The sequence below is a fragment of the Struthio camelus genome, chromosome 2 (genome assembly GCF_040807025.1).
Source record: "Struthio camelus isolate bStrCam1 chromosome 2, bStrCam1.hap1, whole genome shotgun sequence".
Lineage (NCBI taxonomy): Eukaryota > Metazoa > Chordata > Aves > Struthioniformes > Struthionidae > Struthio > Struthio camelus.
The window spans coordinates 155,347,159-155,361,934 of NC_090943.1; the positions used below are offsets into that span (position 1 = coordinate 155,347,159).

The 14,776-nt window shown below is 37.8% G+C and overlaps 1 protein-coding gene across 2 annotated transcripts in view; it reads right to left on the minus strand.

Annotated features, from left to right (window-relative positions):
• Positions 1-14,776, minus strand: part of CSMD3 (CUB and Sushi multiple domains 3) — a 711,519-nt gene that overhangs the window by 103,713 nt on the left and 593,030 nt on the right. For both annotated transcript variants that reach the window (XM_068933141.1, XM_068933140.1), the window contains 3 exons: positions 14,426-14,542; positions 5,656-5,865; positions 709-897 (listed from right to left, as the gene is read on the minus strand). In XM_068933141.1, the coding sequence (XP_068789242.1) occupies positions 709-897; positions 5,656-5,865; positions 14,426-14,542 (516 nt within the window). The remainder of the gene's footprint in view (positions 1-708; positions 898-5,655; positions 5,866-14,425; positions 14,543-14,776) is intronic.

Below are 14,776 nucleotides of genomic sequence, written 5' to 3' on the forward strand. Positions count from 1 at the left end.
ACTTATCTTTGTCTCTTTCACTGTTTGCTGATGCTAGCCAAACCTCTTTGACCTGTTTCTTACATACTCCTTTTGCCATAGCTAAGGATAAGAGTCGTCATATACATTCAATCGCCTCCTTAAAATTTCAGCTATATGCAAGTCAGTTGCTTGATTCTGCTTACCTATTACATGGATATCATTGTAAAAAAATGTAAAAAAGTTAATATATTTTTAAATACCTTTCACAAATATCAGAATATTTATATATAAAAAACTTCAAATAGTACTGACTGGAGTACAGTTGCATTTCATACCATTTTTGATGTTTTTTTCCAACTGATAAGACAGAAAATAAGTGGCTAGAGTTGGGAATTTCAAGTTTTGAATCCGTTTTGCTTGATTCAGTGAAGAGATTTTACTCTAGAGCATCACCTAGATTAAAAAAGCAGCTCCATGTTCCAGAATTTCGGCCTAACCTTTTAGAAAGAAAAACCTTCCAGAAACGAACTTATTTTCAGATCTCAGTCTTAAGGGACTTCATACTTCCATAAAATGTTTCAGCTTTTCCAGAAAAAAATTTCAAAAGAGAAATTGTATATTTCTTATGCAAAGACTACACTATAAAAGCATAGCCTCTATAAACCGAAAAGCTGAAACATTTTTAACTAACTGTTTTTAGCAAAAGTTACAAATAACGTAGGGTTGTTTTGGTCACTCAGTACATACCTTCACATCTGGGCAGAGGATGATTCCAGTTACGGCTGATGCCATGAAGACAAGTCAGAGCTGAATTTCCAATTAAGGTGTATCCAGGAAAACACTCAAATGAAATAGTTTGTCCCACAGTGAAGTCATTGCCAATAACAAAACCATTACGAAATGGCCGAGGGTCAGGACAGCTTTGTAGTTGATAAGCTGACACAAATAATGGGAAAATAACAGAAGTAAAATATAAATTTTGATTATACTTTCAAAAATAATTTTACTGGAATAAAAGAAGGATTTTGCAGACATGCCATCTTGCTTAAGTTCCATCATAGTGACAATCAAAATCATTGGTCCTATACCAGGAGAAGCATAGCAAAATACTTGAGCAGCAAATCTAGAACTGTCTATAAAAATTATTTTAGGATTACAGACTTCATAGAGGAAACTTGCTACAATAGACGTTTAAATGATCTTATGTTTTTTATACTTTGAAAATATACATACACACAAAAAGATAAACCCTGAAGACCTCTGGATCACAGTCCCTGTGACGGCAAAAATGAACTCGGTCTCTTAATTTTATCTTTTAATTTCAGTAACTACAGGAGTACTGCACTACAGAAGAAGAAGAGAGAAAAAGAATAGTCTCCTTGTGTTTCCTCCACATAGGTCTTCAAAAAAGTTGGTCACTGATTGCTTGTTTAAGACTGCAAATTGCTTCCAAGTGCAATACACCTTCAAAATGGAACCAGGCTGCTGGCACTGAAACCTAAAAAGGCTAGAGAGGAAGCTTTAAACCAGAAGCACGGGAAAAACTCATGTGAAGAGTTTTTCTTTAGAAAAACTGATGTGAAGCCATGAGAGGGATGAGGCTACCTGTCAATGCACCTCTAAAAAAGGCCAGCAGAAAAATAAATTGCAACGAACAGGAAAAGCAATCAGATCACCTACGATGCAAGTTGACTGCTGCATCAAATATAAAGGAACAAAATACAAGGAAACCTAAGAAGTATTTTTACACCAATATAGTGGACTAAAAATTAAGATGTGGGAACAAGAATGCTTGAACCAGTTAACCACCCTGATGTGAAAGGCATCTCACAGGCCAGTGTTGCCAGGGACACAATGTTGCCAGGCTACTATGCAAAAATGACAGGGAGCAACACTATATGTAAAGAATTATATGACATTTCGTAGCAGAAAGATATTCTCAGAAAAAAAGAAGCATAATTGAATACTTATAGGTGGAAATTGAAGCTTGAGTAATATAAATGTACTATTAAGTTGCCTCTACCACCCCCTAAGTAGAAAATTATAGCGAACAGAAACGTTAAGTAAGATTAGAAAAGCTGCAAATATAGGACAAGTAGTAGCAATGGGAAACCCAGATACCCATATATGGACCTCATCCTGATGACTTGAAGAAATCAAATTGTTAATGCAGAAAATAATTGTTCTGAGAACCCACAAACAAAGATGTTATATTGGATTTGAACTGACTTGATACTCAGGCTTTAGTTCAAAGGAGTGTTAGCAGAAGAGTTGTTCCATAATAGCAGTCATAATACTGTTTACTTATATTGGGAGGGAGCGAGTCAAATAAACACAGCACAGGCATATTCAGTCTCCAGAAAGGGAAACAAACGAGGAAAATACAAATGATGGAAACACAAAAATGAGGTAATGCAGACTGGAATCTGATGATTAATGCTGCATTAAAAGACCAGATAAAACATGAGCTACAACTCAAAATAAAAATCTACTAAAGTGGTCCAAAAAATGCTCATTTGACTCAGTAGGGAAGTTAGAAAATTTGCCATAGGGAAAACGTTGGCATTTAGAAAATGAAAGGTCTGCCTTTTCAAAACCTCATAAAACATAGCAGGCCAAATATAACAGGGACTCTCACAGATCAGAATGCCAGAGCAAGAGAAACTCAATGATCACTTTGTGACAGTGTTTACTGCTGAAGAGAGTGGAGAGATTCCCACACAAGATATAATATTTGTAATAGACAGGTATGAAGCACTAGATCAATTAGATGTAAATGTAAAAAAAAAAAAAAAAAAAAAAAAATTAGACTAAATAGATAGGGCAGAGGACCAGGAGCAGATGGTATTCATCCAGAAGAACTGCTGAAGCAAGGTGTGCATCCTATCATTTCAGGCTTTGTGCTAGAGGAACTGGTTTGCCAATGTAAATCTCATCTACCGTAAGTGTTTAGAAGGGATCCTTGAAATTACAGATCAGTGAGCCTGACTTTCATCTCTGGTAATATGGTAGAGTCTATAATAAAGAATAGTATCACTGAGCACATGGATAAACATGGTGTTTCTGGCAAGAGATAGCAGAGATTTTTAAAGGGAAATCTCTCTTCATGAACTTCCTGTAGTTTTATAAAGGTGTCAATAAAGACCTGTATAAAGGTGATCCACTGGACATAATACACTTTCAAAATGCTTTTGACAAGGTTCCACAGAAAGGCTATTAAAAATCTGAGCTGCCATAGAAATGGAGGAAAAGTTCTTTTACAGAATGAAAGTTGGTTAAGTGAAGGATAGATCACTTCTCAGAATCAAGAAGAGTCACCAAAAGCTTTCTCAATTGATTGTTGTTGAGTGCAGTTTCGTGTACAATCTTCATCAATAACCAGAAGAAGATAGTAAGCAGTGTAATTTCCAAGTATGGAGGTGATACTAAGCTCTCAGGGGCAATAAAATGCTGTCAGTGAGGAATTCCAGGAGGACCTCACAAAATTAGGTCTGCAAAAAGCTTCCAGATGAGCTTCAACGTAGATAAATGTAATGTAATCCCTTGCATAAATCATTCATGCCTTTGCATTGCTGAATACAGAACTGACAGTTCTTGCCTAACACTTGAAGAAGGGATTTCAGAGTCATTAGTTCAGTTTTCTGAAACCAATGCAATGTGCAAAGGCAGCCAAAAAAGCAAAGAAAATGCTGGGTGTAATCAGAAAGAATATTGAAATTGATATAGTAGGTGTCATTTTGCCAGTATAGAAAATGTTGGTGTGCCCACTTTTTTAGTACTATGCACACTTCTGGTCTCTGAATCACAAGAAAGACATAGTGGACTTGAAGTGATCACTAAAGTGATCAAGGGATAGAAGCAGCTACCTTTACAAGAAGATAACCAAAAGTTTGAAACTCTTCAGTTTGGTGAATAGAAGAATCAGGGGGATATGACTGAGATTCACAAGATCATGAAGATGATGGAAAGGTTGAACGCAAAAATGTCGTCCATAAAATCCCACAGTATTAGAATTAGGAGGATCTCAATGAAAGAATATCAGATCAGCTCTGAACAATAAAGAAACTCTACACAGTGCACAAGGAACTTCTGAAACTTGTTGCCACAGCAGTTTGTGCAGGCAGACAGTATCAGCAGGCTGAAAAAGGGCTTAGGCAAACAGGTCCACAAAGACAGTGTAAAAGGCCTGGGAAGTGCTTTACCTTCTAACATCTCTACCACAACCACTGTGGACGCTGGGGGAGTACAATGGCAACAGACCACAGAAACTAGCTAGCTAACTTTTGCTAACTTCTTTGCTCCTAAATAGCATTTATTTTTGCCACTAGGAGACGCTATACTGAGCTAGATGGAACATTCGTAAAATACAGAAGGTTTAAAAACAACAACAACAACAACAACAATTTATGTTTAAAAAATGGGAAAAAGAAACCTGATTGGAATTTCATTTGTGATATTTTTCTCAGAATAATTAAAAGGTTCTATCACAAACTATGAATATCAAAGCTTTTATAGTGAGAAAGTAAGGTTTGAGTATGAGCCTCTTTCACACATCTTGGTGATCCTTTCCAAGCACATTTGAAATATTGCCTTCCTGTTACAGAACTGAGAACAAATATACTATGTAAAATCTGCAAAATCTGTAAAGTGCACATAGGGTATATATTTTTGTAAGAACCAGCTCTCTCTCAAGTGGTTAAAAACACTGAGAGGAACGTTTTAATTCTTTGCTCACAGACAACAGCATCTCCAAAATGACTACTGTTATTATTAATAGTATCAATAATAAACACAGTTTTTCTTCACAGTCTTACACTGCCCTTTTTATCAGCAGATTGTAGGGGTAGATTACCCCTACAAATTATATCATATCCCAAATAAGAACTGAGTAACATCTTACCAGGCAGTTTAGCTCATAAACTGATTTTTGCTATAAAAGCTAACACTTTTACAGGGGCTCATTTCCAGAATGTTACATAGAGTTCAAGTCAATTCGGATGCGTTACTATTGAAAGTGTAATAGAAGGCTGCTATAAAGTAAAATCTCTTAAAATCACCCTCTGATGTTATTCAAATCGTGAAAACAGGTATACTTTAAAATATACGCCTGACCTTTCTCTGTGAACAGTGATGATTTAACTCCTTTTAAATGAATTTGCAACTACATGAACAGCATTTTGATTTAGCAGTTTTCGCTAGCTCAGCAGGACCAATCTGAGTAGAACGGAACACAAACCTTCAAGAGAAACTGCTAACCAGTAAATAAAATGGATTTGGAGATTTCTGGGTTGGGATAGTCCTAGATCAGCCAATACTCACCAATGTTCTAAAACAATATTTAGGTCTTTCCTCTGATAGAACCCAAGATACAAAACTGAGATTCCTTTATGTTTATAATGATTGAACAATAGAGATGCTTATTTTGTAAACCCATGCAATGTCAATTAACATGCTAACCAAATTCAAATATGAGAAATTTTCTGTTCATCTAGATTTCTACTGTTTTTAATGAGAATATATTTTTCCCCTTCTTCATCTTAATCATATGCATCTCTCTGTACAATCACAACATAAAACATTTTGGTTTAAAACATACAAGATATTTTATTTCATATTTATCTTTCAGGAATGACGAGTAAAGAAATAACTTTTAACAACTATCTTGTTCTCACATAAGAATACCAAATCTCTCACCTTGGTACACAATATGAAATCCTTGTTTGTTCTGTGAGTAATCGCTGTGAAAGTATAAGCTTGTTTCATGAGTTGTGCTGAATAGAGAGGCTGGTAGCTGAGGACCACTTAGCCTCCCAATAACAGTGCTAGTTTCTGTAGATCCACTCCTTACTTCTAAATAATCATGTATGGTCTCCGTTGAGAAATTCACAAATTGCAAATGGACACCTGAAAAACATAGTGAACAAATAAAAGCCGCCGGTATCAATACCAGGAAGGAAAATAAAGTGTATGCATCATATGCTGATGATGTCAGAAAACAATATACAAAGTGGAAATGCAGATGTTATGCTGTGAGATACGATCCCAGGGATTCAGTATGAAGCAATCTTTCTATTTATTTGTTACTAATTAATATTACTTACTTATTACTAATTACTAGCAAGATAAAGAAGGTGAACGCTGAAATACTGACTTGACCTAAGGTACTGAACTGTAAGTTATTCATAATTACATGCTACTTTTTGCCAAAGTTTGTTGTTCTGAATTTTGGCCAAATTTAACTTCTGAATGTAAAATATATTCCATTTAATTAAAACTTCCTGGTTTTAATTGCATATATTAGTCTTTGTTTCCATTAAAAGAAAAAATGCTTTGTGTACCACAACAGGAATGGAACAGTGACTGAGTCCTACCTCAGAGAGAGCTGCATTTTAGTGGTACATAAACTGACCTCTGCATATGTATACACATATATATTTAGAAAACAAACTGTAAAAAAAATAATAAAAATAAAAGGCAGAGTAAAATTATGTATACAATATGGATTATGCATATACATATTATTTTGGACTCTCAAATAATGTAAATGATGTTACCTAACCATCATTGATCAATAACACACACTAGAAATTAGACACACTGTTCATTTATTTTATTCCCCTCACATTGTGATATATAATGACCTTGTCAACAGAAATTTCTATTACTTGATTCAGTAAGGAACAGGAAAGGAGCTTACTTTCCTGTAGCAAGTCCTCTCTCCTAACCAGATGATATGTTATAATTACTACATGACAGAAGAAGGAGAAAACGTTCATCAGCAGAGTAGCTCTAGGGCTCTTTAAACATTTTCCTATTTATACATTTTTCTAAGTAAGATACAACAAAAGTAAATCTTTATTTTTTCTGAAGTGAGCTAGTGCAATTATGGAATGATAATGGAGTACTTTCATTAAAAAGATGATTGAGCTCTGCTGGTGTTTCTGACAACGAAAATCAACATGATTTCATATAACACTGAAAGGAAAACATATAATGTCAAATTAATTATTGAAAAGTCATGAATAATTTTGTAACTCGTAAACTGTAATAGCTTAATAGTGCTCGTCACTGTTTCTTAAGTTTTCTCCACAGATAACATGCAAAGCTTACAAATGGTAATCTGAAGCGTGCAACACTTTATATTCTACATCAAAAGGTTGGAGCATAATTATATTACCGTTATCTTTATCATTTCTATCTTTCTTTCTTTGAAGATAGTCCATACGTAGTAAGAAAGCTTCTGCTCTGAGTCTTTCTAGGCTTTTTCCACCCTTCCAAACTCCTGTAAACTTACTTTCCTTCCCAAGGAATCCAGTTACGTCCAAATCTTGCTCTTTCCCTATCCATGATATTTTTAGGCCTGACCTTTCATTTGATTCCCTGAACATAAATTTGTCCAAATTTTAAGCGGCAATTCCTTAATAACTGCCAAGTCATGCTATCTTCCTGTCCATTTTTTCTCTTTTACTCCCTCTGATCCATTTAAAAACAGCTCCAATATTGTATTATTTGCCCATCGTTCTACTCTCTGTACTTTCCTGTTTTTCAGTGCAAGTTTCCTGAACCATATCAGTCTTCTTACACATCCATTGTTGTCTCAGGTTATAACACCTGTCTCCATTTTTCTCAGACTTCTCCTTTTTACACTGTTCTTCATTTAGCTTTACACTTTATTTTATTCTTTGGAGTATTTTTCTGAGTATTCCATATAATTATATATAAAATCTAACTATAAATCTCAGGAAGAACAGCAAAAAACATCATATCAAGTAATCTTGTAAACTCATTGCAAATTAACAGTCACTGGTTTAGATTACAACCACAGTTAATCTGAAGTGGAAAAGCTTATGATCCATAGCTTCTAATTGGGAAGATATCTCTTTTTAGAAGCCTTAGAAACAAGAGAATACTACAGAAGGTTCCCATAATGGCATTTGTGAGGTTTTTCCTTTACTACTCAGAAGAGTTAGGGTCACAGCCTCTCTCAAACCAGTTTTAAACATCACACATCACTTTTTCAAATGTCAAAAGGTGAAATGGAATTTTACTTCAATCTTCAATTCAGTTTAATCATATCCTAACAGGTTATATAGAAATTGTCAAAATGTTAAAAATATTTCAGTCAGTTCTTCTAGCAACAGAAGCACTTAGTTTTCCTGTGGGAAACTACATATCTCCTATATATGGACTAGAAAATAATTCTAAATCCAGTGGCTAAATTTCAATTGATGTAAAGCAGTGCAGAACTATTGATTTGGGGGGACCTAAACTTATTTATTTCATCCAAGGAGCTATCTCCAAAACTAATAGTTGAATTTCCTTCCTAACTGGCAGTGAAATTAAATAGTGTATTAATATATAGTTTAAATATATAGTTTCAATGAGAGTCTGGATAGCCAGACTGGAATTGTTGGATGTGAAGAGAGAAATGGAAAGATAGGTCTGGGACAATGCAAGCGAAAAAAACGGACTATGGTAAGCAGTCAGCAGTGGAGAACAGGCAGGATAGCAGTGGTTTGGTACAAGAAGCAGAAGGCATATCTGGCATAAAAAGATAGCAATTTTTATGTACAGTACAGCACAGTATAGAATCTGAAATGGAATCAGCATTCTAGATCTTCAATATTTCTTCTGTATTAGCAAATGTCTTTAAAACCATCTGCGAAAGAATTCTGTTCCTCTATAACTCTGAATGTCCTATTCCCCTAGAGCTTTGACCCATGGACAATAAACCTACTTTTGCTATCATTTCCTCGGATAACTCAACCAGCAGGGATCCGCACAGCATCTGAAGATTCTACACATCATTATGACTCATAATAAAACACTAACTAAGCTGTCAAGTCAATCTCTCTAAAACCCAAGCACTGGCAAAATTAAAGTGTTGATGCTATTTATATGAAATACTAATACTAAATTCAAAGATTGACTTGAATCTTGTGACTTATGAATAAAATGTAAGCATAACAATAGGATTTTATTTAGAAATTCTTATCCAGAGATAATGTATTTCCCTCAAATAGATTCTATTCAGTTAATGTTACACAAGATTTAACATTCTTCAGTATAAGTAGCCCATGCAGAACAAATGGCATTCATTTAAATCGTAAGTGAATCACACTGATGGGATTTAAAATCAAAAAGAACACAGAAGTGATTTTGAAAAGAGGAGAGGAAGAATATGAACAGATGCAGAAGGGCAAACTATTTGGGAAGAAACATTCACTTACTCAAGAAGACCCAAAAATCCTCCATTGTCAAGTAAAGAATACAACAGAAGATGGCAATTATGAAACAGGAAACTCTGAGAAGCAGCCAAAAAAACCTAGCATGCCATTCAATCAGTATGTAAAGAAGAAATCTAAGAAGTGCACATGCTCCTACACATGAATCAACAGTTTAAAAAATGAGATCGGGTAACTGGAGCTTTGAATACAGATTTTCCAGTAGTATATATATGGGAAACTTGGAAAAAGAAAGGTAACCAGTGGGCAGTGGGTTATCAGTTCATAAAGTGCAGGGAAAAAGCAGAACACGTTATAACAGAGAAACAGTTGCTGTATAATAAAAATAATAAAAAATGTAAAATCAAATGACATGAAAACTACCAATGTCAACACGTAACACAGAACGTCTACAGACTGAAATTTTAGATGCCAATAACTGAAGATAAGTTTTAGGACGATATGGAAACTGTCTGATGTGCTTAGGAAAATCAAAGAGGCTACAAGTTCAGAAGATGCAATGGTGACAGAAAACTTGAATTACAAAAGTACAGATTAGGTATATTTCCATCCTCAAACCTACATTTTTAGGGACAGTTAATGATCATTTCTTAAAATAACAACAGGGATCGCACAAGAAAAGAAAAGCATCTTTCTGTTTGCACAGAATCTGGCTTAAATGTTGTCATCAAATAACTGCCCTCCAACACTGATCATAAGGGATTGAAATGTATTCAATTGCTTTCAGGAGCAACACAAGGCATGCACTCCCATTAGTTTTTACCTAATTTTTTTAAAGTGGAATGACATAAAAATGGGAACTCTTATTAAAAAAAATTAAGAGTATCAGTAAAAGAAGCTGAGCCGTTGCAGAGCAATGACCAACCTGAAGGCAGAAATGTATACCATTATCCTAAAAACACACCATGAAAATACACGAAAAAGAAAGCAACCTGCATGTGGAAAAACTTGTTTCCAAAAGAAAAAACAAGAAAGAATCAAATTCTAGCAGATGAGATGTAAAAACACAAATCAGCAAGCTAAAAAGAAAGAAGTTGAGAATCAACTTGAAAAAGGCATAAAAATAATTACAAATATTTTTAAAATATATTAGAAGCATCTAATTTGCTAGAGAATATCTAAATCCAACATAAACAGCTCACAATAAAAAAACTCTAATGTTTAGGGAAGATCAGCCAACAGTAGAAAAGCTATGTACCAGTTTTCCTCTGTTACCACCATGGAGGTGTTTGAGCAGGCCAGAAGCGTCATTATGCGGGGACTTTCTCAAACTGAAATGTTGGTAGTCACGGTTTCAAAGCAAATAAACGAAGCAAACAGGCACAGATTGCAAGAGCCACTTGATATCTCACCCCCAAGGTAAGAAAGAAGGTAAAATCAAGGCAACACAGGAACATGAGGAGGACATGAAATCCTGTGATCACAGAATCACAGAATCACAGAATGGTTGAGGTTGGAAGGGACCTCTGGAGATCATCTAGTCCAACCCCCCTGCTCCAGCAGGCTCCTCTAGAGCACATTGCCCAGGATCACATCCAGACGGGTTTTGAATATCTCCAGCGAAGGAGACCCCACAACCTCTCTGGGCGATCTGTGCCAGTGCTCTGTCACCCTCACAGTGAAGAAGTTTTTCCTCAGGTTCAGATGGAACTGCCTGTGGTTTCAGTTTCTGCCCGTTGCCTCTTGTCCTGTTGCTGGCCACCACGGAGAAGAGACTCGCCCCATCCTCTTGACACTCCCCCTTCAGATACTTGTACACATTGATGAGATCCCCCCTCAGTCTTCTCTTCTCCAGGCTGAACAGGCCCAGCTCTCTCAGCCTTTCTTCAGAGGAGAGATGCTCCAGGCCCCTCATCATCTTTGTAGCCCTCTGCTGGACTCTCTCCAGGAGTGCCATGTCTCTCTTGTCCTGGGGAGCCCAGAACTGGACACAGTCCTCCAGGTGAGGCCTCCCCAGGGCTGAGGAGAGGGGCAGGATCACCTCCCTCGTCCTGCTGGCAACACTCTGCCTAATGCACCCCAGGATCCCATTGGCCTTCTTGGCCACAAGGGCACACTGCTGCCTCATGCTTCACTTGTTGTCCACCAGCACTCTCAGGTCCTTCTCTGCAGAGCTGCTCTCCAGCAGGTCAACCCCCAGCCTGTCCTGGTGCACGGGGTTCTTCCTCCCCAGGTGCAGGACCCTGCCCTTGCCTTTGTTGAACATCATGAGGTTCCTCTCCGCCCAGCTCTCCAGCCTGCCCAGGTCCCTCTGAATGGCAGCACAGTCTTCTGGTGTGTCAGCCTCTCCCCCCAGTTTAGTATCCTCAGCAAACTTGCTGAGGGTGCACTCTGTCCCTTCCTCCAGGTCATTGATATATATATTGAACAAGACTGGGCCCAGGACTGACCCCTGGGGGACACCACTAGCCACAGGCCTCCAACTAGACTCTGCGCCATTCACCACAACCCTCTGAGCTCGGCCATCCAGCCAGTTCTCAAGCCACCTCACTGTCCACTCGTCTAGCCCACACTTCCTGAGCTTACCTAGGAGGATGTGATGGGAGACAGTGTCCAAAGCCTTGCTGAAGTCCAGGGAGACAACATCCACTGCTCTGCCCTCATCTACCCAGCCACTCATTCCATCACAGAAGGCTATCAGGTTGGTCAAGCATGATTTCCCTTTGGGGAATCCATGCTGACTACTCCTGAGCACCTTCTTGTCCTCCAGATGCTTAGTGAGGACCTCCAGGAGGAGCTGTTCCATCACCTTTCCAGGGATGGAGGTGAGGCTGACAGGCCTGGAGTTTCCTGGCTCCTCCTTCTTGCCCTTTTGGAAGACTGGGGTGAGATTGGCTTTCTCCCAGTCCTCAGGCACCTCTCCTGATCTCCAGGAGATACAGGAATCTGCAGGTGATACAGAAATCTGGAAATTTCTGGCAGCAGGAGGAAGGCTACATCCCACCTGCAGCTGTTCATCTAGAGAACAAGATCATGACCCTGGCAACAGAGAAAGAACAGCTTCAGTTAGGGAGAGACTCCAGGTGAGACAACTCAGATTATAAGATGAGGACCAGTCCTATCAAGAGGAAGTGACAAGTGTTATTGGTTAACGACTCCTTCCTGCATAGAACAGAGTCACATTTCTGCCAGCCACATCTGGAGGCTTGTTTCTTGCCAAGAGGCCAGATCTAGGATGTTGAAAAGAGATTTTTAAAACTCATCTAGCTTTCTGACAACTACTTTTTGCTGCTTATTTATGTACATGGAAAATGTGGGTCCACTGATGAATGTGTAAAGCAACTTAATGAGGGTAATACAGGAAAGGCTGAAATATTTAATGTCTTTTTCACCTCAGTCTTCACAGGCAAAGCATGCTCCAAGACCTCTGCATGTACTAAAATGGTTTAGGAAGGAGACAATTCAACACTGGAGAGCTACAGGTTAGGGACTACTTGGAGAAACTGGATGTACTCATATCCATGTAGCTGGACAGGATCCACCCAAAGGTGCTCAAAGGGTTGACCAATATGATTGAAATGCTGATATTATCTATGCAAAATCATGGTGACTAGAAAAAGGCTGAAGGTACATCCATCTTTAAGGCAAGAGGACCTGCGCCACTACAGGCTGGTCTGCTTCACTGCAGTCCATGGAACGTTTATGGAGTATGTCTACTTGGAAGGCATTCCAAACACATGAAGGACAAAAAGGGACTCATGAGAAGTCAATATGGATTTACCAAGAGCAATCACACTTCATCAACCCTAATTTCATTCTGTAATGAAATTACTGGCTATGTTGACAAATTGAGAACAATTGATATAGTGTACTTTGACTCCAGTATGGCTTTTGACTCTGTCTTCTATACCATAGTCATTTGGAAGCTATAGATATAGGGGCTTGATGAATGGACAGTAAATGGGTTAAAAATGAGCTGAACTACGAGGCTCCAAAGGTCATCATCAGCTGTTCAATGTCTGCAATATATTCCATGGGTTGATATGGAGTTCATCCTACTGTCTTCATCAGTGACCTGGATAATAAGAAAGAACGCATCCTGAACAAATTCATGGAGGTTACTGAATTAGGGTAAGCGGTTGATACAACAAATGACAGAGCTTCCATCCAGGGAAACACTGAAAAATTTGAGGACTGGGTGAACAGAATCATCAGGAAGGTTTTCAGAAGAAGTGTGAAGTTCTGCACCCAGGGCAGAACAGCTTCATGCACTGGTACAGGCTGGGAACTGACTGGCTGAGTCCCTGCTGAAGAGGACTTGCCACCCATAGTTGACTTAATCTGGTGTTAGTGACAATTTCACTTTGAGTACAAGGTTTGACAACCTGGAGAGGGAGGCTTTTAGAGGTCCCTCCAAAAACATTTCTATGCTTCTGTGATATTCACCGAGGAATTGTAAAGAAGCTTAATGATAAAATAACTGCATTTTTAAATGTATCTTTAATCTGTCTGTAGTGAGAACATCTCCAGAAGATCTGGCGAGGAGTCAGGTGACAGGCAGAGTACATGATAGCAGCCCCAGACCATGCTCACTACACACCTGATCAAAACCTTTCAAGGCCAGATGATGCATATTCTCTTTTGTCAATGACGACTAGCTGCTTCACAGCCAGTAGGTATCCAAGGTTAGCACAGCTGAGATATGGACATAGTTCTAGTAGACTAAATGGGCCTTTACAATACAACGAGTTGAGTCGTGCCTGGTCATCTGACCTCTGCATCTGGTAGCTTCCCATAAGTGATCTCTCTGCACGTTTCCTGGGGCTACCTGCACAGTTTAGAGTGTAAGAAGTCCTCCATTAAATCTGTCCGGTATAACCCCTCACGAACCTGAGTGTGTCTCTACTCCAGTATCTGACCCTCTCTTTCCCACCTTGCAGTCACACTGTTCTATACTGATACTGACTTGGCTTAAAACATTTTTGGTAGCTATTTATTTTTGTTGGATTTATAACCTTGCAAAGAGAAATTAGACCTGTTTAGTTAGAAAATTGTGCTTAATTCTAATTTAACAATTCTATCTTTACCAGAAAATTACTGTATATCTTAAATGAAGACTTTTGTAGCTTTTCTGTTCTAAGTCTTTTATGGCACTGAGAAGCTCTTTAAATGAATTAAAATTATTTTGACCACAATAAATATTTACAATATTTTAAAATCTATATTCAATGTTTTGAAGCCATAAAAGAAGTAAAGTAAATCCATGAAAGACCACATACCAAAACCAATAGGCAGCCTTATTGTCCATGTGCAATCTAAACTGCTGGGATAGTTGCCAGGAAACCCAGGGCTAAGGATCACTCCACTGAAGTCTGACATGCCACCACCACATTGTGCTGCAAAAACAACAAAGATATTTTTTAGAGGAGTGAAAATGAGCTAAAAATGAATCCAGAAATCTAGGACCTTTTCGTGATTAATTATATAATTATATCAATGCTGTTATTTTAAAATATATATGAACATTCTATTACCACTCAATATCTCTAGTGAACTAATTTACAAATAAGTACTGTAAAAATGTATTTATTCTGAATTGAGTAGGTTTTAATTTAGGGGACACATGCTCC